At 47.4% G+C, this 23,732-nt stretch overlaps 2 protein-coding genes across 5 annotated transcripts in view; both read right to left on the bottom strand.

Moving 5' to 3' along the window:
* Nucleotides 1-4,031, bottom strand: part of MYO7A (myosin VIIA) — a 101,038-nt gene extending 97,007 nt beyond the window's left edge. For all 4 annotated transcript variants that reach the window (XM_032679081.1, XM_032679082.1, XM_032679080.1 and 1 more), the window contains exon 1: nucleotides 3,938-4,031. The gene's annotated coding sequence lies outside the window, so the exon portion shown is untranslated. The remainder of the gene's footprint in view (nucleotides 1-3,937) is intronic.
* Nucleotides 4,032-7,527: 3,496 nt separating this feature from the next.
* Nucleotides 7,528-23,732, bottom strand: part of CAPN5 (calpain 5) — a 57,331-nt gene continuing 41,126 nt past the window's right edge. The window contains exons 4-13 of the mRNA XM_032680732.1: nucleotides 19,735-19,943; nucleotides 19,111-19,303; nucleotides 18,357-18,550; nucleotides 17,393-17,470; nucleotides 16,677-16,872; nucleotides 15,242-15,364; nucleotides 14,361-14,557; nucleotides 13,904-14,025; nucleotides 11,047-11,183; nucleotides 7,528-10,721 (exon numbers count right to left, since the gene is read on the bottom strand). Of these exons, the coding sequence (XP_032536623.1) occupies nucleotides 10,539-10,721; nucleotides 11,047-11,183; nucleotides 13,904-14,025; nucleotides 14,361-14,557; nucleotides 15,242-15,364; nucleotides 16,677-16,872; nucleotides 17,393-17,470; nucleotides 18,357-18,550; nucleotides 19,111-19,303; nucleotides 19,735-19,943 (1,632 nt within the window). The 3' untranslated portion in view covers nucleotides 7,528-10,538. The remainder of the gene's footprint in view (nucleotides 10,722-11,046; nucleotides 11,184-13,903; nucleotides 14,026-14,360; nucleotides 14,558-15,241; nucleotides 15,365-16,676; nucleotides 16,873-17,392; nucleotides 17,471-18,356; nucleotides 18,551-19,110; nucleotides 19,304-19,734; nucleotides 19,944-23,732) is intronic.

The raw sequence follows: 23,732 nt of genomic DNA on the forward strand, positions 1-23,732 counted from the left end.
TCACCTCAGAGCATCCTCAGAGCACCTTTTCCCTGTATCTCAGTGTGTTGGGCAGGTGAGTCCTGCTCAGCCTTTCCAAAGCCCTCTTAGGTGGAAGGTGTTTCACAGCTGCAACCTGCAAGCCCAATGAGACTAAATCATACAGATGGTAAGGCACTGGAACAGGTTCCCCAGCGAAGCTGTGGATGCCCCATCTCTGGAAATGTTCAAAGCCACCCTTGATGGGGCTTTAAGCAACCTGGTCTAGCGGAAGGTATCCGTGCCCATGGCAAGGTGGGTGGGAATGAGTTGATCTTTAAGGTCACTTTCAACCCAAACCATTCTATGATTCTATAATATTCCTAAAGTCTTTACATTACATGAAGACATCCAGGCACTGTAGATACCTGCCATTTTCTATTTATCCTCCCTTGCCAACCCTCATGTTGTCCCCATCCTCTCTCCAGTTCCGCCATGATCCCAGATTTATCCTCCCATTTCCAAAGTCAGGAACAGCTGCAGAGAGTGGCTTTGTCTGCTGGGGTGAAGCCCCCTCCAGGCACAACTCTCACCGTACAAGCCAGTGTCAGATGGGAAAAAAGGTCAAAACCAGGATTCACAGTCTCAATTCTCCCAACACTCAGCATAGCTTTGGGCATGTCCTCTTGCAAGTCTTCCTTCCTCCACACATCATAAATGTGCTGACTGTGCAGCAACAACTGCAATGAAATCTCTACCCCACCCCAGGCACCTGTCAGTCTACAATATAAGTTTGAACTCCTTTCATGCATGTGAAACTGCTTTCAGGTCACCCGTGCCCCAGGCAAGCACTGGGTTATTACAACAGGTTAAATGCAGGAAAAGGGATGGCAGCAGCTGAACCAACATGTCATGAAAGGCACTTTCTGGGACTGAGGTCCAAGAAGAGCTCAGTGATTTTCTGTGACTGCTGAGGCTGACAATGGGACCAAGCATGCAGTTTTCAAATCCCAGCTGGGCTGAGGTTGAAGTTGCTCCATAGCTGCTCAGGCTGGGCAGGTCTGGGGAGAACTCACCCAATGGTGCCCAGAAATGAAGGGGTTCACAGGGATTTTTTGCTTTGGATTTTGAACTTTTATATTTTTATTTGGTACTCAGTCTACTTCAAATGCCTGTTTTTCACTGGATTTCTATATTTTGCACTCCCCTGTGAAGTAGGCACAGCTGCACTCTGCTCTCTCCTAGTTTCCTGACTGCAAGAACTTTATACTGGATATTAGGAAAAATTCTTCACAGAAAGGCTGGTCAAGCACTTGAGGTATTTAAAAAGACATGTAGATGTGCCACTTGGGGACATGGTTTAGTGGTGGGCTTGGCAGTGCTGGGTTAACAGTTGGACTTCATGATCTCAGAGGGCTTTTCCAATCGTAATGATTCTGTGATTCTGTGACTCAGAGCAGGGGCTCAGTGCACAGCTCCAGGTGCAGTGGGGTTTGGTGGGGTCTACCTGGGGTTGGATGGACAGCATAAACATGGACACTGATGGGGCAGTTCTGTCCTGATAAGCTTTTTGGCTCTACCTAGCACTTTTCTGGGGAGCCAGAAAGTCACAAACACATCAGCTCATCCCATATCAGGTTCTCCTTGCATGTTGCCTAGCAGAGAGGAGGGTTTCACAGTGCAAAGCTCCCTTACACACTGTCTCCACATCCTGCCAGACTCCTGGTACAGTGACACTTGTCCTAGTCTGCTTTGGGAGCCACAAAAATCTAGCTCTGCCCCAAGAGAACAATAAAAGCCCCTGTTCCTCCTGTCACCCTCAAAAAGGACTGGCAGAGCTGATGTGGCACTGAGTGGAGGCAGCAACTGCTACCTGACAGCACTGTCTTGGTGCGGACAACCAAAAATGTGCCCAGGACTGAGTGCCTGAAGCTGCCTCTCCTGTCAGCCTCTTTCCACCAGGTTTGGAAGCTGTTCCCTGCAGCTCCAGGATAGGCTTTGAAAAAAACTATGAGCTGACAATGCCTTCATTAATCACAGCATAATCCTTTCCATGGCAACCCAAGGATTGCGAAGTCACAAGTTAGCAAGCGTAAGACAGAAATACTGTACAGCAGCCCTTGGTCCATGAAAACTTAATAGTGAGCAAGATGAATTGGCTGCTCTGAGAAGGGGAGATGAGTTAGAAATAATATTGCTTTGTGAAAGAGGTTCATCCCTGGGCAGGATTCAGATCTCACAGATGTTGGTATCAGTGGGGAGATACTGTAACTTAATGAAGTTACTCCAATCCCGCCCCAAAAAGCCCAAGAAGAGACTTTGGCCCTAGATCTTAGTTTTACAGAAGCTCAAAGCTTGTTGTCACCAGGTCATCACAAAAACTTAAATGTTAAACACAATTTAGACACACGTATTTGGAAACTGTCAGGGCTCAGAGATTGCAAAACCACAGGTCAAAACCATTTTGGCAAACAACAAACAGAAGGGAAGTGCTGTCCTGGTTTTTGCTCTGTTTGCCCTTTGGTTATCTCTGGGACAGTTTAGGCATAGGGTAGGGGGGAGACTTCACAGGGTCTTACAGGGATGCAGGTTTTGATTGAAGCATTGGTAAAGAGTCCAAAGCTGCAAAACCATCCCACACCTTCACACTACCAGTGCTGGAACCTTGTGATCCCTCATCTCATGGGAAGAGAGATAGGACCCACAGAATCCTATAGTGGAGGAGGTGTGAGTAGTCAGCTTGGAACACAAGCTATGTCCTTGACATCTTGATGCAATGCAGAGGTTAACCCCATAGGGTTGGTTGTTGGACATCCTTTTGCCCAGACTATGGAGAGAAGCACTCTCACACCAACTGCCGGGGGCTGTAAGAAGATCCTCTAGCTCCTGCCAGTTCCTTTTACAGGGGAAACTTAGCATCCCGGAGGGCAAACAGACCATCTTAGACTCACTGGCCTGTTGCATTTCAAACTCTCCCTCCATGTTGCCTACATGATAGGTCTTCCACCATACATCCCAGTCTTCCCAGAGATGCTAAGAGATGCCAGTTCCACTTTCCTTAGGATAATGTAATTTTAACTATCCTAGGAAAGTCTGTACCTTTCTTTGGTACAGAGCTCAGCTGGTCCAGCACAACCCATGTACAAAACACCATACTCCAAAAGCAGGCAGCAAAATGCAAATTGGTTTGTGGGAATTGCCTATCCCATGTCAGATTTCAGTCCCTGTCCAAGGATGGTCCTAATAATTTAAACAGCCTGGGAAAGTCCTGGGATCTGCTTACCAACACCACTGTGGCCTAGGGGACAGCCCACCAAAACCAGCACGGACACATGCTGTGCTACACTGCAGCCAGAGAAAACTCCTGCCTGAGAAAGGCTGTTATCCATTTAAATGATGTGTTTGGCGCCGGGTGAGAGCAGGGAGAAGGTGAGGTAGACTGGGAGGACACCGGGAGTCCTGTGCCATCGCCAGTACAGCAACAGCCTCACCCCATCCTCAAGCACTTCCAGAGGTATCCCTGAATATGGAAGGGCTGTGGAGCAAAGTGTGTGTGGGGGGGGGGGGGGGGGGAGGCTGCACAGTGCAGTACAGGAGGACAATGCCCTCCGCCCTTCACTCCAGCTCACTGCTCGGTGATCCCAGCCAAATTAAGCAGCAGCTAGAAATTACCGAGCCGGTAATCCGTGCTGCAGGAGCCGAGCTGGCTCGGGGCTGCTGGTCAATGCTGGCAAGTCTCTGGTCGCGTCGTCTCCCCCCTCCCATCGAGCCCAGCCTCTTCCCCGGGTTTGATCCGACCCGCTGCTCGCAGCCCCCGCGGGGGCACTCCCCGTCCATCCCACCCATCGCGCCTCACCGCTCCCCACCGCATCGCACCGCACCCCATCACACCCCCGCTGCACCCATTGCACCCCACCCAGAGCATTCCAAGCCCCCAGCCTGGTTCCCCCGGGTGCCGCCTGCCCCTTTTTCGCCTTACCTTAGCAGGGCATGGCCAGGGACGGCGTGGGGGACGGAGCGCTGGTGCCCGACGCGGAGCCGCGCTACCTCCGGCACCGAGCGAGGGCAGTGCCTGCCCTGGCTGAGCCTCTTAGCGGGGGAGGAGCCGGGATACAGCCAGCCCCCGGTGTGGGTGTGGGTGTGCGAGTGTGTGTGAGTGTGTGTGTGGTACCTCCAGCCCGGTGACACCGCAAGAGCCGCGCTCCCCCAAAGATGCGTCCTCCTGCACCCCTGGGGTCTGCCCCAGACAATGACATTGTAGAATCATAGAATGGCCTGGGTTATAAGGGACCTTAAAGATCATCTGGTTGCAAACCCCCTGCCATGAGCAGAGACATCTTCCACTAGACCAGGTTTCTCCAAACCCCATCCAACATGTCCTTGAACACTTCCAGGGATGGGCATCCATAGCTTCTCTGGGCAACATATTCCAGTGCTTCATCGCCCTCACAGTAAAGAATTTCCTCCTAATAGCTAATATAAATCTCCCTTTTTTAAGTTTAAAACCATACCCTCTTGTCCTATCAGTATTTGCCCATGTAAAATGTTTTCATGGCACTCATGAAGAACCCTGCTACAAGTTAAGCTGCAGTTTCAAGTCCTCGTTGTGCAGAGCCCTGATGACTTCATGGGCAAAGGGGTGGCTGGAAGGATCCCCCTGCTCTGTGCAAAGTGTTCCCTGGGATGTGCAAGGAACTGTATTGAGGTCCTGTGGGGTGAGGCCAGGAGCTGAAAGGCGTTCTGGTTTGAATGCACCAGCGTGCATTTGTAAATGCGAAAACTCAGACGAGAACACACTCGAGGACCAGGAAACTCAGAGCTGAGGTTTTGCCTAGAAGCTTAACTCTGACCTGATAACTCCCTGCCTGAATCTGGGCTACTGTCTTTTTTCCTTCCTGCTAAGAAAGGTGGGGTTGGATTTTAATGCTATGAAACATTACCAAGGCTCTTACTTAGGTATAAATCATGTCATTTTAGCTCTTGAATGCTGCAAACCACACCTTTTTATTTGCAGTGTTATCACGCAAGATGGTTCTAAGCTCCAGTCTAGAATGAAGGGATCTGAAACCCTCTGTGGACCTGGGTGACTGAAATTTTTTGGTGATACTGCAGAAGTAAAGAGCAATAAAAGGGAACCTCCTTCCTTCAAAATCAACCAGGAACTCTGCTCAAAATACAGGAGAAGTCATGGTACAGTCACCTTCTAAGTGGTGTCTGTCCTTCTTGTCCTGACTTTAAGCTCAAGACAGATGATTTGTGATCACCTGGGGCAATGCCCAGCTTCACTCAAGCCCTACTCACTGTGTCAATATACTTGGTGTGGATGTAAGGGCAGATAATGGCTGTGCCCAGGCTTTACTCTGGACTGCATCTGTTGTGCCTGGAAAGGGTCTAGGCTTGGGCAGCCTTTCCTTGTGCCAAACATGACCCACGGGTGTGTGGAAAGGCAGTGAGGGAGGCTCTTCCAGGAACATAGAACTAGACAGGCTCCTCTGCCTGCACCGCTGGGTTTGGAGGTGGGATTTGAAGAGTGCAAGGAGCATTTGGACAACTGCTCAGAACAGACTCTAATGGCTGCAGGTCATGGAATAATCCCTGGTATTTAACTCCTGGGGTATTGGCCAAGGATGTGGTAGCACCTGAACAGCTCTAAGGGACAGAAAATGAACCCATCTCCTTGTTGAAGGCCCTACTACCTCTGTAGCCCTTCTTGCAGGAAATCCCTCACCCTTCTGAGCAGCAGGAGGTTCATAGCCATATGGGGGGAATGTACAGGGGCATTAGGGTGGGAAGCTGCAGGCTATAGAGGATCCAGCTGCAAGAAGAAATATTCCAGCAACATCTTTCAGCCTTGTCTGTTTCTTCATGAAGATGCTCTTTCAGGTGAAAAGGAGTCTCTGAATTGCAAATTTATCACAGAATCACACGATCACAGAATGGTTTGGGTTGGAAGGGACCTTCAAGATAATCTAATTCCAAACCCTCTGCCATGGGCAAGGACACCTTACATTAGACCTGGTTGCTCAAAGCCTCATCCAACCTAGTCATGGACAGTCTCAGGAGTGGGGCATTCACAGCTGCTCTGGGCAACTTGTGGCAGTGCTTCACCACCTTCACAGTGAAGAAAATCTTCCTAATACCTAACCTAACTCTGCTCTCTTTCGTTTTAGTGCCATGCCCCCTTGTTCTATCACTACATGTCCTTAGAAAAATCCTTATTAAAAATCCCTTATAAAAACTATACATAATTTAACATTTGTGAGCAGAAATCCCTGGCAAATGGCAATGCTGGAGAGATATAGAGATGCTTCAGGACCATTGGTGAGCCTGGGCTGGATCCTGCCTGGAGCTGTGCACTACTCTAATGCTTGCTGCTGGTCTCCATACATGCACAATCTCCCCACATCTCCACACTGATGTCCTGGGGTCCTACATCAATTCCAACATCCCTGCTTGACATGTTGGTGTGCCCTACCAGCACAGGGACAGGCAGGGTTGCAATGCAACCTCCATTTTTAAGCCCACTGCCACAGTACCAACAAAACTGAGATGTGGATGCTGGTGGGGAAGCATGACCTCTATGCCTACAGGATGATCTGTGGCTTTTCCAGGTTTGCATACACCTTTTTTTTTATATAATGTACACAAAGGAAGGCTCAGTAAAGCCACCTGGTCTGTCCAGCAACAAGTATCACAGCCCCATAGGTGCCTAGCCAAGTCTACTGCTCAGAACACCCTCCAGGAGAGTATCAGGATGTTTTGGGGGTATAGATGTTTGTGAGGCTTTCCCCTGAGGAAAGATCCTTGCAAGCTGTTTCAGTGGTGGAGGCAAAGGAGTAAGATGATCCTTTCTCTATCTAGCATTTGGTGACATACTTTGTCTCAGAGGATGATCCGAGGAGCTGGAGAATCTGGGAAGGTGCCCCCACCCCACAATAAAAGTGCTTTTTTCATATGTCTGCTCCAGGCTCTTGAGGGTGGGCTGCAGAAGTGCACAGCTCCTCCACACTGCAAAGACCCTGAGCACAGTCAGCTGGTGGAGCTGGAAGCTGAGATGGAAGCAAGAGCCTGCTTTAGGTCTGTGTGTTACAACAGCAAGACTGGAGACTCCCATGGGCAGGGCCACACTTTTCAAATGCTCCCCATGTGCCAGGTGCAGGTTTGTTCTCTGAGGGAAAGCCCTCCAAAACCCACTTCTTCCTTCTGCTTTGCCCATAAACCCTCCCCCTTCCTTTTATTTTTTTAGCGATCTGCAGAGCTTTTTCCACATCAGATGAGGCTCAAAAAAACCAAGTTCCTTGCACTGTGGTGACTCCAGGGCAGAGATGCAAAGGTTTATAGTCAGAGGAAGCTACTGGTTACCTATTCTCTCTGTGGATTTTCTCAGCGAATGAGACTGTAACCTTGTGTGAAAATCTCATGCAGATTACCTTGCTTCAGTCTCAAAGTCCACAGAGAAAATAATTTGAATGGAGTTTAGTGAATCAAGCAAATACAAAAGGCTCTTCAGGGCCACCTTGTGCCCATCAAAAGCATTCTGGAAGAACACAGCAGTTTAAAGGCAGGAAGTCTGAATAAAATATACACAATTTATTTATTTATAGAGGTTTACAGCTGTACAATGTTGGCTTTCTGTTTGGACCACTCTCTGTTCTTGTGCAGCGTGACACATCAGTGCCTTTGGAGATGAAGACAAGTCACAGCCTGTTCTAACATGCAGATGTGATGTCAAAAAGAAATGGATTTCATGGAGTGTAATGGCAGGCTGCTTGCAACCATTGAAATGATTAAAAAAAGAAATATAAAATAAATCAGAGACATGTCCTACACCACCTGGGAGGGACTGGAAAGTGCTTATCAGACTCCCCTCAGACAAAAAATTCCTGAATACTTTTGTCTACTTCATTTGAAAAGAAAAGGCATCAACTGTTGGAATGTCATTTCAATATCTGCTCCACAAACATGACAAACAAAAGAGTAACAAAGGTAACTTTTGTTATTCCATTGGAAATGTAGGGGAAGAAGGCTTCTGCTCCAACTTTTCCAAAGCTTTGGAAAAAAAAAGGACAAATATTATTGATATTAAGACATTTTGGTCCTGATATAGTGTGATGATTTTTTTTTTTTTTTAAGAAGCTGTTTAAAAGCTGCCTTTCCTCTCATTATGGCTTGATTCTTTGTAGGAAGGAAGGAGTCTGCCCATGGGTACCAGGGCACCATTACTCCTTGTTAAGCTTCGGCACTGCTCCTTGGGGATCATGGTGAGATTTGGCACATGGCAGGGCACTCCTGACCAAATGGCTCTCCTTTGCTGAAGCTATCCATAGCCTGATTTCCTGAGAAAACAAGGCTAATGCCGGCAGGCTGTATACCTCCATCTACTTATGATGGTGCAAAGCTCCTCTCGTGTTCCTGTGATGCCAAACAGCTCATCTCTCTGCCAGGTGAGGTATCTTTGGGCATCACAGTCCATCTCATATGTCACTCTGAACATAAGCCTGTAGACCCAAATGACACCTTCTTGCCCTACAATGACGCTTCCATTTATTTTCAGTGATGAGTCCCATAAACGAAACCAGAATAAAGCCAAAATATCTTTATATCAGTCTGCCCAAATTTAAGGATTTGCTTTGACTTGGGATCAAAATGTCACTTGACCTACCTAGAAGCATTTAAGTAAATTCTGCAAGATGCTGAACTAAACTTGGTCCCTGTGATGGCACTTGGAGTTGGAGGGTTCTCAGTGCAAACCTGAATCGATTTTGTCCATAACCACAGGAGGTAAACTCTGAAGATGTGGAAAGGAGAAAAACAGCCTGCAAAAATTGATGCAGTTGTACCGTCTGCTTCTGGATGCACCAAGAACTGAGCTGATAGGTGACGTGAATTTGGAAACAGTTTACTACATTATAGACTTAAAAGATCTTTAGGGACTTAAAAAAAATACAGCCTTGCAGCACAAACATGGGTGTTGACTAGGATAAGCAGAAACCCTACTTGCTATGGCAAAAGAAGGCTTTCCTGTTCACTTGTTCTTGCAGGTAAAGGACTCTGCCCAGGCCAAAATTTGTCAAGATTAGAAGATTTTATCATATGTATTAATTTCCACTTGCATGCAGTAGGTGAGTGAAAAAGATTTGTTTGTTAGAAAATCTGACAGAAAAATCCCTTAACGTGCACCATTTTAAAGGCACATGAATAAAAACCTCCAAACAACAGGAGAAAAAAAATGGTTTGAAACCCGCCCTGATCAGCTGCTCAAAGGCCAGACAACGGGTTGTTGTTTGGCTTATCTGGGATGGTTTATAAGAAGCCAGATTCTGCCACCCAGTGGAATAAGGAAGATTAACCCAGTTTTCATGGAAATCAGGAGCAAACCGCGGCCCCAGGCATGTCCCCAAGGATGCATTTTGGTTGTGCTCATGAGACCGGCTCTAGCACTGTGCAACTCCTCCTCCAAGACAGGAGACTGGAAATGAAAGGTGAGAGATGGACACTGGTATGAATTAAATATTCCCAGCATTTTCAGGCTGCACTGGGAGCAGTGCTCCTCTAGCACAAGCTAAAATCCCACTATTTTTTAAAAGAATTTGGGAAAGCGAGGCACTGAGAAATGATGCACTGTATGCAGAAGTAAAGATGTAGTCCATGGAGCAAAGCTCCCCATCCCTTGCACCTGACAATTTGGCCTTCAGAGGAATCAATCTCCTCTTAAACACTGAATGGCTCCAGCAGACAAGCCACCCCAGCTCCTGAGATAAGCTCTTGGGATGGGGATGGTACGAAGACATGGAGACAGCAGGCACCACGGCAGTTGAAGAGGCACACGCAGGAGCCGAGTCCAGACCAATTCAAAAGCCTGACCCCAGAGAACAGTTGTCCCACATAGTTGTTGACATTTTTGTATACTTCAGAGTTGCATGGGGTTGAACAAGACTTGGGTGGACACAGCTTGTCCCTAAAATGACAGAGCCTTTGGTCTTGTTGCCCCTGTGAATCTGGGATTTGGGCTGCCTTGGTGCATTTTCTTTCCAGTTGCAGTATGCAAACTCATACCCAAAAAACGCACAGAAGGCTCCAATCCGGTTTTCCACTTTTTTGCTGTGGCACCTCCATAGATAAGCGATTAAATGGCAATTTCAAGGGAGACAACTCCATGCACACTACTCTTAACACCAGCAGACACATCAAAGATGCATTGAAGCAGCTGGTGGGACCGCAGTGGCCACATGTGTGCATGGCGGCACGTGGGTGTGCCAGCCTGTGTAAACAAACAGCATCAGGGCATCGTGCTCTGGCTGTCAGGACACACAGTGTGCTCACAGCGATCCCACAGGGCACATGACAATGAGGGGGGCTGCAGAGGATGCCAGCAGAAGGATCATTGTGGTTCCCCAAAGAAAAGGCACCATTTTTGAACATTGAAAACACAAGATTGGCTCCTTTGAGTGGAATGCATGCATGGTTCATATACACTTTGCAGATGGTAGGTAGGCTCTGTGTGTGTCTCTATATATATGTATGTATGTGTGCAGGTTTATATTCACATATGTGGCACCAGAAGAGTCATCTTTGAGTACTCAGACGTTAGTGAGGATGTTACTGCTGAGCAGCATCACAGCAATGGTTCCAGGGAGATCGTTTGACCTCCTGTTCCCCTTGTCCTGGAGGTGCAGCGTGTGCACTGACTGCCGGTCATTGGGATCCCCCGTCAGTACCACTTGGCCCAAGAACTCGTCACTTATTAAGTTGTGGTTCCAGATCTGTGGAAATAAAACAGGGATAAGGGCAGCTCCTTCAGGAATGCAGCCAACCTTCATGCACTGAAGAGAAGAAGTGACTACTGGGGATTTGCTCTGAGCTGGAGCCTGGGAGGTGATGAGGTGTGGGGGTGTCACTCTGCAAGTGAGAGGGATGAAGGACATGCTTTTAACAGATGTCACCATGGTGATGAGAGGTTGAGCTGCACTAGTTAGTTATGCTCAGCCTTGGGTACAGATCTGCTGTGAACAGTGTGAGGAGAGGGCTGGGGTGGTCCAAGTGAGAGAGGGTCTCCATCCCTCAACTCACTGCTCGCCTCTCAGGTACCTGAATAATGATGGGTTGTCCTGGCTTCTTCCGGTAGAAGAGCCCTTTCACATCAAATTCTGGTGATACTGTGTTCTTCTTCACTGGAGAGCGAACTTTTTGTCCTTCGCACTTTATGATCACATAAGGATCGGCTCCTGGGGAGAGAAAAGGGAAATTTTTTGTTGTGAAGTCGAAAATTGGCTCTTAAAAGAAACCTCTAAGATTCAACTTGTGAGTTTGAGCAGACAGCATTCTTTTACTTATAATGTTGGATGCACATGAGATTAGATTCTCCAAAAGGCGTGCATCCATGAGTTACAGAAACCTCATGCCTTTATTTAGTTACCTAATTAACAATTCAAGTATTACCTAATCCTATTTCACCCCTTTCCCAGAATTGTTCCTCCCCTTGACATGCCTCCTGTTTTGAGTCAGTGGTCCCTTTGGGTCATTCGTCGTCCTTTTTACGCTGCCTTTTTCTTGAACTCTCACTTTTGGCACACTGTCACGTCTTTTGGAACAGTGTCCATGCCCTTTGTACAACCATGAGGGCAGTTTTGTCTAGTTAGTTAGCTTTATGTTCTTTTATCAGTTCTGTTTCAGAACCTCCTGTCTCCCAAGAAATTCCTTTCTGCTGAGACTGCCAATGAGCTTTCAATGATAAGCTACATGGTTTTACTACATAGTTTTAAGCTACATTCATTATTCTATATGGCTATAGATTCCCCCTTTAGAGACTTTAGCTTCTGTAATTCCTTAGAGTCCTTTTCCAGGGGTGTCATGCAGCACTTTGCCTCCATATTCCACCAGAGGACATGGGTATCTGCTAAAGAACTCATCACAGCCCAGATGACATTTATGAAGCTCAGCTGTTGGGCTCACGCTTAATTCTATTAGGTGACATTGTCTCTGGGCAGCAGGCGGTGATGGACTGCTATGAAGCTGGTGAAGGGCTTGGAACACAAGTCTGATGAGGAGCAGCTGAGGGAGCTGAGGGTGTTCAGCTTGGAGAAAAGGAGTCTCAGGGGAGACCTTATCACTCTCAACAGCTACCTGACAGGAGGTTGTAGCCAGGTGGGTTGGTCTCTTTTCCCAGGTAACAAGTGACAGAACAAGAAGAAATGGCCTCAAGTTGTGCCAGGGGAGGTTTAGACTGGATATCAGGAAAAATTTATTCCCCAAAAGGGTTGTCAAACACTGGAAGAGCCTGCCCAAGGCAGCAGTGGAGTCACCATCCCTAGAGGGATTTAAAATATGTGGCACTTGGGGACATGGTTTAGTGGTAGGCTTGGCAGTGCTGGGTAAAGGGCTGGACTTGATGACCTTAAAAGGCTTTTCCAAGATAAACAATTCTATAATTCTGTGATTCTATGAAATGGTCCCCTCTTCTTTGGCCCTATATTCTACATAAACACTCCTCTATCACTCTAAATCCTCCTGACCATTGTAATAAATCTTCCGTGGTAGACACCATCCTTTCAGGATTTGCTGTCCTGAAGGCAGGCAGAAATAAAACAATGGAGAAGAGAAAGAGGGTCACACAAGGAAACAGCAGATGGAGAATAAAGTTACTGAGTTCACAGACTACAGCCCACAGCTAGATGGCACCTGAGCTTCCAGGAGAAGGAAAGAGTCCCTCATTAGTGAATACTTTCCTCTTATGAAACAAGTGCTCGTTTTGGGAATTTCATTAGAGAATCAACTATTGCTATGGAAATTTAATTGCCAGAATGCATTTTCTTACCATGAGCTTCAGTGACTATGATGGAAACACACACCAGTTGGATGAGTTTTCGTGTCCCAAGAAAATGTGGAAACAAAGAGGAACAAACCAGCCCCTTCTGAGGGTCAGAGATTTAAGAACCGCATCTTTGACTGCCAGACTACGTCCTTGCTAGCTTTCTGTTTGCAAGGACCTAGCTCCCCTGGTGAGACACAGCTGCTGGATTTCACAACTGCTTTTCTAAACCAGCCTTGTCTTTTGGGATGTCCCATTAAATCCTCATATTCCATCAGCCAGAGCCAAATTCCTATCTGTAAATCACTATTTCCAATGTGAGAACACCTGGACTGGGATGTACAAGAGATGCCGTTGCACTGGGAAGAACAAAATATGCTGTTGTTGTTGGGAGCTGAACAGCTGGGAAACACCTGGAAGAAAGCAATTCCCAAGGGCCTCTTGTGGAAAAAAATGTGGAAAGATAAACCTCCTTGTTTCTGTGAATATTCAGAGACCTTTGGCTACAGACTTCCCTGCATTGCTACAGATACTCTGAGCTATTGCGAATCACCCAAGAAAAAACAACCTGTCAAAGGTAAAATTCCCTCCCCAAACACCAGACAGGGTAAAAGGACTCCCTTTGTGGCATGTGATAAATAAGCAGACTTGGCTAGTCCTTGCTTAGAAAAGATTCTGCTCATTACTCTCAGGGTTCTAGTGACACTCTATTGATAGACATTTATCCAGCCTCCAGTGATGAACACTACGCATCAGCCTGTTCCATCGTTTATCTGTCCTTCCTACTAAAAGCCCTTAAACAGAATTCCTGACTTTTACAGCTGCTCATACTCAGGAGGAAAGCCTGCGTTGTTAAAGGACCACTGCTAAGAGCTTTGGGGAAGTTTTGGGAGGATCTCAGACAACAGCCTAAATATAACACCTCCCAGATCATGTCCACAGCAAGAAGTGAGTTTGATTCTCCATGGACTTTCTCTTCCTGTGGTGTCTCAATCAGGCATGTTCACTGAAAAAAATATCTGAGGACATAAATCCCAGCAACGTCCCACTTCATAAAACCACCTCCCCCTTTCTCCACTGAAGAAACCACCTCCCAAGTCCTCCAGGGTTAGAAAACAGGAAGGGAGAGACCAATACCTCCTTGGGAGTCCTGATTCTTGAGCCCAGCTGCAGCAAGGACATGGATCTGGGATACTACTTGCGGGTAACCACACATCCCACTCCAGCAGGTGTGTGGTGGCTCATCCAGTGTCAGCTCTCTGCAAGGAAAAACACGTGGCCTTTGAGAGGTGCCCAGCCTTAACCCAGAGAGTTTGCTCTGGTACAATGGAAAGACTATGCACTGTCCACTGTCAGACTCTGCTCCCCAGTCCAATCTCCTCAACCTAGGTTTGGGATGCTTAGAGACAGAGTGGGAGCTTCTCTGCATGTTTTGTGGTGAGACCTGTAAAGATGCCGTCTCTTGACCACACGTGAAAGGAAGCCAAACGCCAGCTCCCTGTAAGGCTATGACCACTCAGGAAAACCATTAGTCAAACGCAAAGGGCTGTCTCCAAATAGCCAGTTCCTCCCCATCACTGCTCGTGCTCCTTACCGGCAATCTGAAGGCACATCTGTGAAAACCCTGAGAAGGAACTCGCCTTCATGACCAGGGTCAAAAGTGGTGGGGATGATGACGTAGCGGCCTTCCTTCAGGTCTGTCCTCAGGAAGACGCTGCGGGAGTTGATGTAGATGGAGCTGGCCACCTTCTGCTGCAGGGTGTGCATCCGGTAGTTCCTATTCAACTCCACCTGGGCAGAGAGCACAGCAGGATTGTCAGCAGACTGTGACTGTCTGACAATGTACTGGTATCCACCATGGGGGCCCAGACTGCAAGGACTGAGCCCACAGTGCTGGGAGACCTGGAGCTAAGAGAAACAGCAAAATGGTCCCAGCTGTGCTGCATGGAATACAAGTGTGGATGGGGCTTTCCCAACTCTGTTGGCTCAGAGACTTGTCTCTTGCATCCCAGCTTAACACTGGGGGCCCAGCAAGCAACACATAAGGATTAATCTAGAAGATTTCAACATTTGGAGAGAACAGACTAATCATTGCTTTTAGCAAGGAGAACTACACAGAATCAAATGGTTTGGATTGGATGGGACCTTAAAGATTACCTAGCTCAAACCCCCTGCCATGGGCAGGGACACCTTCCACTAGACCAGGTTACTCACAGCCCCATCCACCCTGGCCTTGAACATTTCCAGGGATGGAACATCCATAGCTTCTCTGGGCCACCTGTTGTCCATGCTGTCACTGTACACCTCTGAAATCCCTCTTCATCTCTAGAGCGAGGCAAGCTGTGCTGAAGGCACTCCAGAAGCACCCAGATAATGCTTAAACGAACAATATGGCCATTCAGGACTGATGTACTACTCCACCACTAACAAATTTAGGGTAGCATTCAGGCCAACATGCAGGAAACCCCAGTGTACCTTATGGATATCAAAGCCTATGGCCAAGTTCTCTCCTTTGCCCTCTTTGCGACTGGTTCTTTTTGGCTTCTGCTGGATAGAGATCAGCACTTCATCTTCTGCCTTCTTCACATCGAACACATACTAGAAGCAAAGGGAGTTATTAAGATAGGATCACTGGGCATGGGTAGGGTGCACACACAGTACATTTAACCTCAGTTTCGCCTCACCCGCCTTCCTGCAGGGACAGTACCCATACTGAGAACCCACACCCCCTACTCTTGGGAACTGTCATCATCTTGCCAAGCCAGAGACCTTTTTGGTTCATCTTAGAGAAAGACTGTGAAATCCAGTCTTTGAATTGCTTGGCAGAATCCAAAGAGTCTAGATGCAGTCTCATACCAGAGACTTCTACCACTTGAAGTCTGCCACAAGTCCTACTATAAGGCATGGAAGGAGGAACTATGTTCACAGACACCTAAGATGAAGGCTAATACAGAGCTAGAAGATGGAAACAACTCTCCCATGTCTTTGATGACAACTCTTGCAATGGACCAGACCATCCTTCATCTGCTTGTTAGATGGAAGGATTCATAAGGACCTGGCTCATGATACTGTGAACCACAGTTCAGAGCAGGACAAGATAACCATAGAATAATTTAGGCTGGAAAAGACCTCTAAGATCATTGAGATTAGCCCTTAACCCAGCACTGCCAAATCCAGCGCTAAACTAACTTGCCAAGTGTCACATCTACATGCCTTTTGAACACTTCCAGAAATGCCAATTTCACCACTGCTCTGGGCAGCCTCTTCTAATGCTTCATTCTTCCAGTGAAGAAATTTTCCCTATTATCCAATCTAAACCTCTCCTGTCACAACTTGAAGTTTTTTCCTCTTGTCCTATCAATTGTTACCTGGGAGAAGAGACCGACTCCCACCTGGCTACAACCTCCTTTCAAGTAGTTGTAAAGAGCAATAAGGTCCCCCTCAGCCTCCTTTTCTCCAGAAGAGTTTGTTCCAGGAGATGAACTTCAAGCTAGAAGGAAATGGCCCTATAGACTACACCTGTCCTGGTAAATTTAACAGTGCCAAAATTTGGTGAACAGAACTGGAATTTCATCATTCAGATATCCAAATTGTTGGAAATGAGTCCTGGCCTTGTTTGACTGGAACCAGCCAACACTGCTACCCTGCGGCACAGTTTGCTATTTGCTTGTGCCAAGATGGTCTACACCAGGCACTTGGATGGAGTCTCCCTGATAAGAGGGACAAGGTTAATAGAGTTGGCCTGGATGGTGGTCATGCTGTGCCAGGAGGCTTAGCCAGAGAACGGTAATAAACACAATTAACCTATTAGAGGTCTGGAAGCCATTTTGGTCTTCTAGGTCCCTGTAGGAAATTTATACATTTGAAAGCACATGTGAAGGGCCCAGAAGGCCCTCTGCTCCATACTCACCTGGGGGTTCTGCAAAAAGGTGTCCTTGTGGTTGATGCAGCCTCCAGAGCGGTTTTTCAAGGGGTCATTGCTTCTGGTCCACGCCCCATGTAGCACTGCCTCTTCCCAGGTCTTGTGGATGCTCAGGTAGGATGTATTGATCAGACGGCACTTGATGATGTCCGTGAAGTATTTGCAGAAATCTTCGAAGGTCATCCTAAATCAGAAAAGGGCAGAGCTGGATTATACTGCTTCATTCCCTGGAAAAGTACACTGAAGGAGTTTTCTTGATCCCCTGTTAGAGACTGAGGGTTGTCTCTGATGGCTGATGAATAACAAAAGTTATTCATCAAATATCCCCAAAAGAGATGGTGATACCTTTATCTATACATGCAGTAAGTACTTCATTTTAAACAACAGAGCTATGTGTTTTGGAGTAGGAGAAGCAGCACAGTGCCCCTTTCTTCACACAAGGGCACATGTACTGAAACGTACCCAGTGAGGCTGTTAAGTTCAGCCCTCTTATACCAGGTTCTCACTATTCTGGTGAAATGGTTTGGCCCCAGTATGCTTGCAATCCTAGGATCATGGCCATCCAAAGATAACCCATCATGGACTCAAAGAGGGGGCTTGGAAGGCTGTTTTCCCTGGATTGCAGTATACGTGGAAATGACGCACATGCTCCATGGGGTTAGAGGATGCTGTGGGCATGGCCCGTGGTGACAGGAGGGACTCACCAGAACTCTCCATCATCTTCCACTGTCATCCCCATCTTCTCTCTCTCACTTTTACTCACTTTCTGCCACTCCTCAGAGCTGTGGGAACAGAACAGGATCATTACTCAGAGGCAAGGGGGGACACAAGAATTCAAGAGGCATAAGGACTGTATAAAGCTCCAGCTCAGTCCCCATGCTGTTCTGATCAGATCATCTTCCAAACAGGGGGAAGTCCAGCATGGCTTGGAACTTCAACTTCTGTCCTGACCAGTGGAGTTGAATGCAGCCTGGCAAGATTTTATTTGGCCACTAAAATCAAAGCCCTATCAGTGAAGATAACAAAATTGACTTTGGCCAAAGGCTTTGGTTACACCAGCCCTTGGTCTATCATCTCATCTCATCCACAGACATCACAGCAATCAGTGGTGGCAGAGATTGATTCTGTTGGGTGCTAATTTTGCTGGAACAAGACTGGGAGTGGAAAAGTGAGCTATACACAAGCTTCATTAGTGTGAACATAGAATCATAGAATCACAGAATGGTTTTGGTTGGAAAGGACCTTAAATATCAGCTCATTCCAACCCCTCTGCCATGTGTGGGGACACCTCCCACTAGACCAGGTTGCTCAAAGCCCCATCCAACTTCACCCTGAATGCTTCCAGGACTGGGACATTCACAGCTTCTCTGGGTAACCTGTACCAGTGCCTCACCACCTCACAGTAAAAAATTTCTTCCTAATACCTAATCTAAACATGCTGGCAACTTCACCACAACATCCACCGGAGCCTTAATGGGAAGGTCTGCCAAGCTCAGACACCTCTATCCCAAATGAAATAGCAGATTTAGGACACAGCTTGAAGCAGCATCCCAGAGCTGCCCACACAATGTTAACTTATGGGTGTGGATGTAGTCAGATTGTCTCATGTCTCAAGGCTTGCTCCAACCCAGCCTTTCCCACCAAAACAAGCTGTCCATCCCAACTCACGTGTCACTCCAAGGGCCGTTCCACTCCCGCTCGCCCCACGGGTTGCGCATGCGGATCATGTCCAGCTTCTCTGACTTGAAGAAGGACAGAAGGCCATGGCCCAGGCGGACCTTCCGCACGTCTGTCACCGCATACGCGTGGCCCTTCACCAGGCCGCAGGCCAAGCGAGCCTCCATGTCAGCTGCTGACGTGGCCTGGGCAGGGGACACAGATAGTGCTCAGATCAGAGTGATGTGACTGCTTTTGCATGGACTGGGAAAGAAAGGGGCTCAGATTTCCCCACAGGTTTCTTTATGCCAAAAAGAAGAGCATCAATGGTCAGGGAGAGAGCCAGTTGGCAGATGTCTCAGATGCCATTTTATGTGGTAGATCCCTTCTGTTCTTCATCTGTTCCATGAGGGCTCTGAGCTCCCATAATGACAACAAATAAAGCTCATTCTACTGCATATACTAGGAGGTCTGGCACCCAGCATTTGTAGAGATTTCTGCATGCAGACACCAAAACACCTTTCTCTGGAGTGAATCCCCTCCTAATGTTTAAAAGGTGGTGGGATGAATCTGGGCTCTTGGACACAGAAATGAGGAATAAAGAGGACTGGCATCCAGGATTCACCGCTTTTGCTGTCCACAAGAAGTCGAAACCCTTGGCCACAGTTTATCTCATCTAATTTTGAAGTTTACAATCATGTAAGATAACTGCATCCTAAAATACCTATTCCCATGGGATTGTGACCATGCTGGTAACATTGCTTACTTTAATGGAGCAGCTGATGAGGCCTCCCCGGTTGTGCACCTTCAACACGCGCTCAAAGAGGAGGTTTCGCTTGGCTTCATCAGTGATGTAGTCCCCTTCAGTCAGGTCGATAGGTTCAGAGACACCACCAGTAAAATCTACCAGGGCATCAGCTGTGTTGCCTCCATCCAGGGCCTCATAACAGCCTGACAACCTGAAAGAGGGTGACAGGGATGGCACAACAACTTTGGCTTGACATTTTAAGGGGTCTGGGACAATTCTTGGGGAAGCCTGGCGAATGGAGATTTGTAATAAAACTTTAAGTGGGTGAGAACAGCCAGCAGGGTGAAAAACCAGGACCTGTGTTCCTTGCAGCACTCTTGCTGTCATAGGACCAAAGTAAAAGAAACCTGAAATCTCTAGGACAGGTGTTGCTTAAAGAAACATTAAAGGATATTTTGCTTTGAGGATACATTAAGGCTAGAGAAGGTGTTTTTTTTCTTAGTTTTTGTCTGTTTGAGATACGTACTACTACTCCCCAGGAAAGCTGTTGTTTCCACTGCTGCAAACCAACTGATGAATGAATAGAGAGGAAAAACAGAGTGCTCGTGTCCCAGTTTGTCCTGCAACTGCCTCAGTACCTACTTGGCATAAGCTTTCTCCACCAAGGCACACCAGAATTCGTTCCTGGAGTTGGAGTGGCAGTAGATGAGCTGATTGTGGAGTGTGGGCAGGCGGTCATCAATCACCACATCCAGCCACTGACCAAAACGCCAGAACTGGAAGTGGAAGATCCCCGCATAGCTCTCAGGTTTCTCGGGGTTCCACTCCTGCTCCTTCCAGTCTGGGATGACCTGTGAGAGAGGAGGCACATGCACCTAAATTATTCACTTTTTTCTGGGAATAACTCTCATCCTTGAACTAATGCAGATAATATTAAAGACAAGGAAAAAATGAGAGGAATGGATTTGCTTTCAGCCTGCTAGGGCCAGATTTTGGATCTGGTTCCTCCAATGCAGACCAGATGAATGTGTACTGGCATAGCTTAGACTCCTTGGAATTTGGAGTCCCTTGGAAGATGGAGTTAAAGATCCTCATTCTCTTTCTTGAATAACAGTACCCTGGGCATCAGCTGCCATCTACTTCTGTAGACAGGCTATTGGAGCAGAAGCATCCTTAGTCTGAGCAGGGATGATTACTTTTGTTCCTATTAGTGTCAATAGGGTACCACTATGAGAGCACACCTTCTTTGATTCTCCTACTTGATTCTGGTGTGACTTGACTGGCACAAGAGCAAGTGTTGTATTTATCTATCTGATGCCACTGAATAGGCAGCAGACACTGAATGCATCTACTCTGTTAAATAAAACTGGGAAAAGCAAGATCCCCACTCCCTTATGGTCTCCATTCTTCCCTGTCAAGACCTACCATGCTCATCCAAGGAAGCACGGCAAGGTGACTTGTTGAAAGAAGGAAAAGAAGGCCTGGGTTGAAAGAAACCCTGTAGCAGCTGAGGGGCTGAGGGTGCACAGGTTTGGTGTCACTGCCAGCGGGACAGGCACATGAGAAGGGTAACTGTAAAGTCCATTTACGGCTGCAGGCACCACCAGCTTTTCTTTGAATGGAAAATTTGCCCAACAGCTGGGACAGAAATGAGCACAGCCAGGTACAGATGCTACATGTGGGAAGATCTGCATTTTACTTAGAACCAGGACACAGAGGCCCACAGCAAGAAACTACGCCACTGCAGCTTAGCTTTTTTTGAGGGTGAAGGCTATGTGGTTTTACTCCATGGCTAGGGCAGGCTGTGAGGTCACACATAGTAATGTAGTTGACAGTTGACAAGTACTGACTGATTCAGCTGCAGTAATGTGACTGACTGTCCACACCTTTGCTTCTTTACTTACTTGCTCCCAAAGCATCATGACCTCAGCGAGGAGAAGCCCCAAGGTGCTCATGGGAGCATGTATTATGTTCCAGTACACCAAATAATCACTGTTCTGTGGAGACAGCTGTGAGTGTCGGGGTGGGATAGGAGAGGACACAGCTACATTGCATGGAAAGAGGCTCTTCAGGAAGTCTAGTGCTGAGAACACCCTCCACCACTGAAGGTAGCAAAAGATGTCAGCTTTCATCCAGAGCAGGATGCAGGAGTAAGGACTGGTCATGTTTCTGCGCTGACCCAAGAGGAAATGAAAGGAGTATGATCTCCAGAGATGCTCCATGCTTGGAGAGCGGTGCTGTGGACCACTCATCCCAGGATCGCATTGAGTCCTGGATTCAACTTGGTTGTGTGACACTGGGGCAGTGGAGGAGACCATGTCTCCTCATTCACCCAACTGTGCTGCTTTTTGCTCAGGTGCTCCCAAAATCTGGAGTTTCAACACCCTTTAGTGGGACAAATTTGCAGTGAAAGGCCTCAGAGATGGGTAAATTGGGAGCTCAGAAACACCAGGCTCATTTCCCAAAGCTGATTTAGGGATTTTCTCAATTTTCTTAAGAGTGGCTAATTAAGAGAAAAGGTACTTGTGACCCTGAAAAAATGTTCTGATTAGAAGGAGGAATCGGTAGATGCCAAATGCTCCAAGCCTTCTGCTGGGAACTTGCCAGCTCAGGATGAGGAGGGAGGCACCCAGCTGTACCAATCTGCTGAACCATGGTACAAACTGGGATGAAATTCGCCTGGGAGACGGGACAGGGCAGTGTTTCTGAAAGCCTTTATGGGATGCTGATACTGTAAAGGGAAAATTTCAGCGACTAGTAAAAAGAGGCTCATCTTCCCTGCAGCAGAGATCACACTGCCTCCCTCACCTCCCACCCCAGCTCTAAAAGAAAGCAGGATCCACCTATGAATCATTTCCTCTTCTCTGCTCAGCTTCAAACTCCTCCACTAACCACACAAAATTGTTCAACACTCCACGAAGCCTTTCACACAAAGATAGAAGAATGTAAATGCTCATTTTACATTTAATAGGAGATAAAAAGGAGGCTCAAAAATACCAACAGGGAGTAAAATTTGGTGGATGCTGCTTTATTGCATGCAGGATTAGGGCAGCTTCCAAAAAGAGCATGAAGAAGACCCACACAGCCTCAATCCTTAAAAGGAAACTCATTGGCTAGGCTTTTATTTACCGTGGTATATCAGTACCCAGCAAGGTATCTGCAGCAAGAACTCTACCCAGCAATGTAACAATGGCATATTGTCAGACCTGGCATGCAAAAATCCCTTTGGATGTTGCCAGTGGTTCCTGTTATTTGGTCAAAAGTGGTTTGTAGCCAGGAGCTCTGCTCTGGGATGCACAAGGAGAGGTCCTCCTATGGGAAAGTCTGACAGGACCCTAGAAGTGGGGCTGGCCAACAGTGGGTCCATGCTGTGGCCAAGCAGGGATGCATCTACTTTTCTCTCTACTCATTGAGTCCATCATTTCTTGGGGTCTAAGCAAAGATATCAGCTTCTACAGCAATGTCCATGGCATGGATGTATGATCTGAGTGGTTGCTGAGCTTTGGTTGTAAACAAGACTCCAAGCTCCCACCATCTTTCCAGCCAGTATCTGATCCTCCTGCTTTCCTTCTCCTCTCTGCTTGGCATAGCTTGTGCATATCATGTTGTACACTATTGTTGGGCTGGGGAGGGCATGGAGTTGCATCTCTGGAGGCTTTGAAGAAGAGGTTGGACTCTTTTGGGGCTGGTCTGCACAAGTCAGCAAGCCACAGGTACAAAGTCCCCTTGTTCTGGCCTTCCCATCACTGCTCCCTCCTTAGTTATCTTGGGAAAATCTCAGGCCAAACCTCGAGGAGCACTCACCCACTGTTGAGTGTAATCTGAGCAAAGGACCAATTGTAATAATATTTAACTCTTTCAAGGGCCTTTTCTCTCTGTGTGTCTCAAGAAACTTCATTGAAGTACCTTCCACTTTTTGATGGAGGAAATGTCCAAAGTCAGTAGTTTATTCACAGTCATGGGACAAGCCAGGCACAAAACGCCCTCCTGCCCCAATACTTATAAAGGCACCACTACCCTCTGCTCTCACACATGGCCACCCACAGACCATTCCCTGTGTTGTAGAGGGTAGGAGACACTGCTTTTCAGGGACAGCAACAGCAGGTTCCTGCTCTGTGGTTTGCAAAGTGCTCTGCAACCTCATGGCTCTCTATAGACACTTCAGAGTAAATATATTCATGGGTGCTTTAAAGACAGTACAATGTGCAAATTAGTTTTGCTCACTGCTGGCTCAGACCTGAGACTCTGCACACACACACACCCCCCCCTGCTCCAACCCATCTTGGGACCAACAAACTCCAGGCAGCACAAGGTGTGCTGGAGAATCCCTCCCCGTAGTGACCCCCAGCAAGAAATGGTGGTGACGGTCAGGAAAGGGCTGGTCCAACCTCCCAGTTTGTCCAGTAGGTTTGCAATTTGCAGAATACAGCGTGTCTAAATGTATTTCAGCTTCACAGCAAGGTGGATTCTCCATGGGACTGGTCTTTGGAGACACCAAGCAGCCACAGCCGCAGCAAGAGTCACTGCAGCCTGAAAGCACTCAGAATCCTTACTAGGAGTAGAAATCCATTGCAAACAAGTCTTCCACTTTTAATGGCTAGGATGGAAACTGGAAGGTAGGGCTCTCTCCAGGGGTCTCT

This window comes from Chiroxiphia lanceolata, chromosome 2, assembly GCF_009829145.1.
Source record: "Chiroxiphia lanceolata isolate bChiLan1 chromosome 2, bChiLan1.pri, whole genome shotgun sequence".
In the NCBI taxonomy this organism is placed as follows: Eukaryota; Metazoa; Chordata; class Aves; order Passeriformes; family Pipridae; genus Chiroxiphia; species Chiroxiphia lanceolata.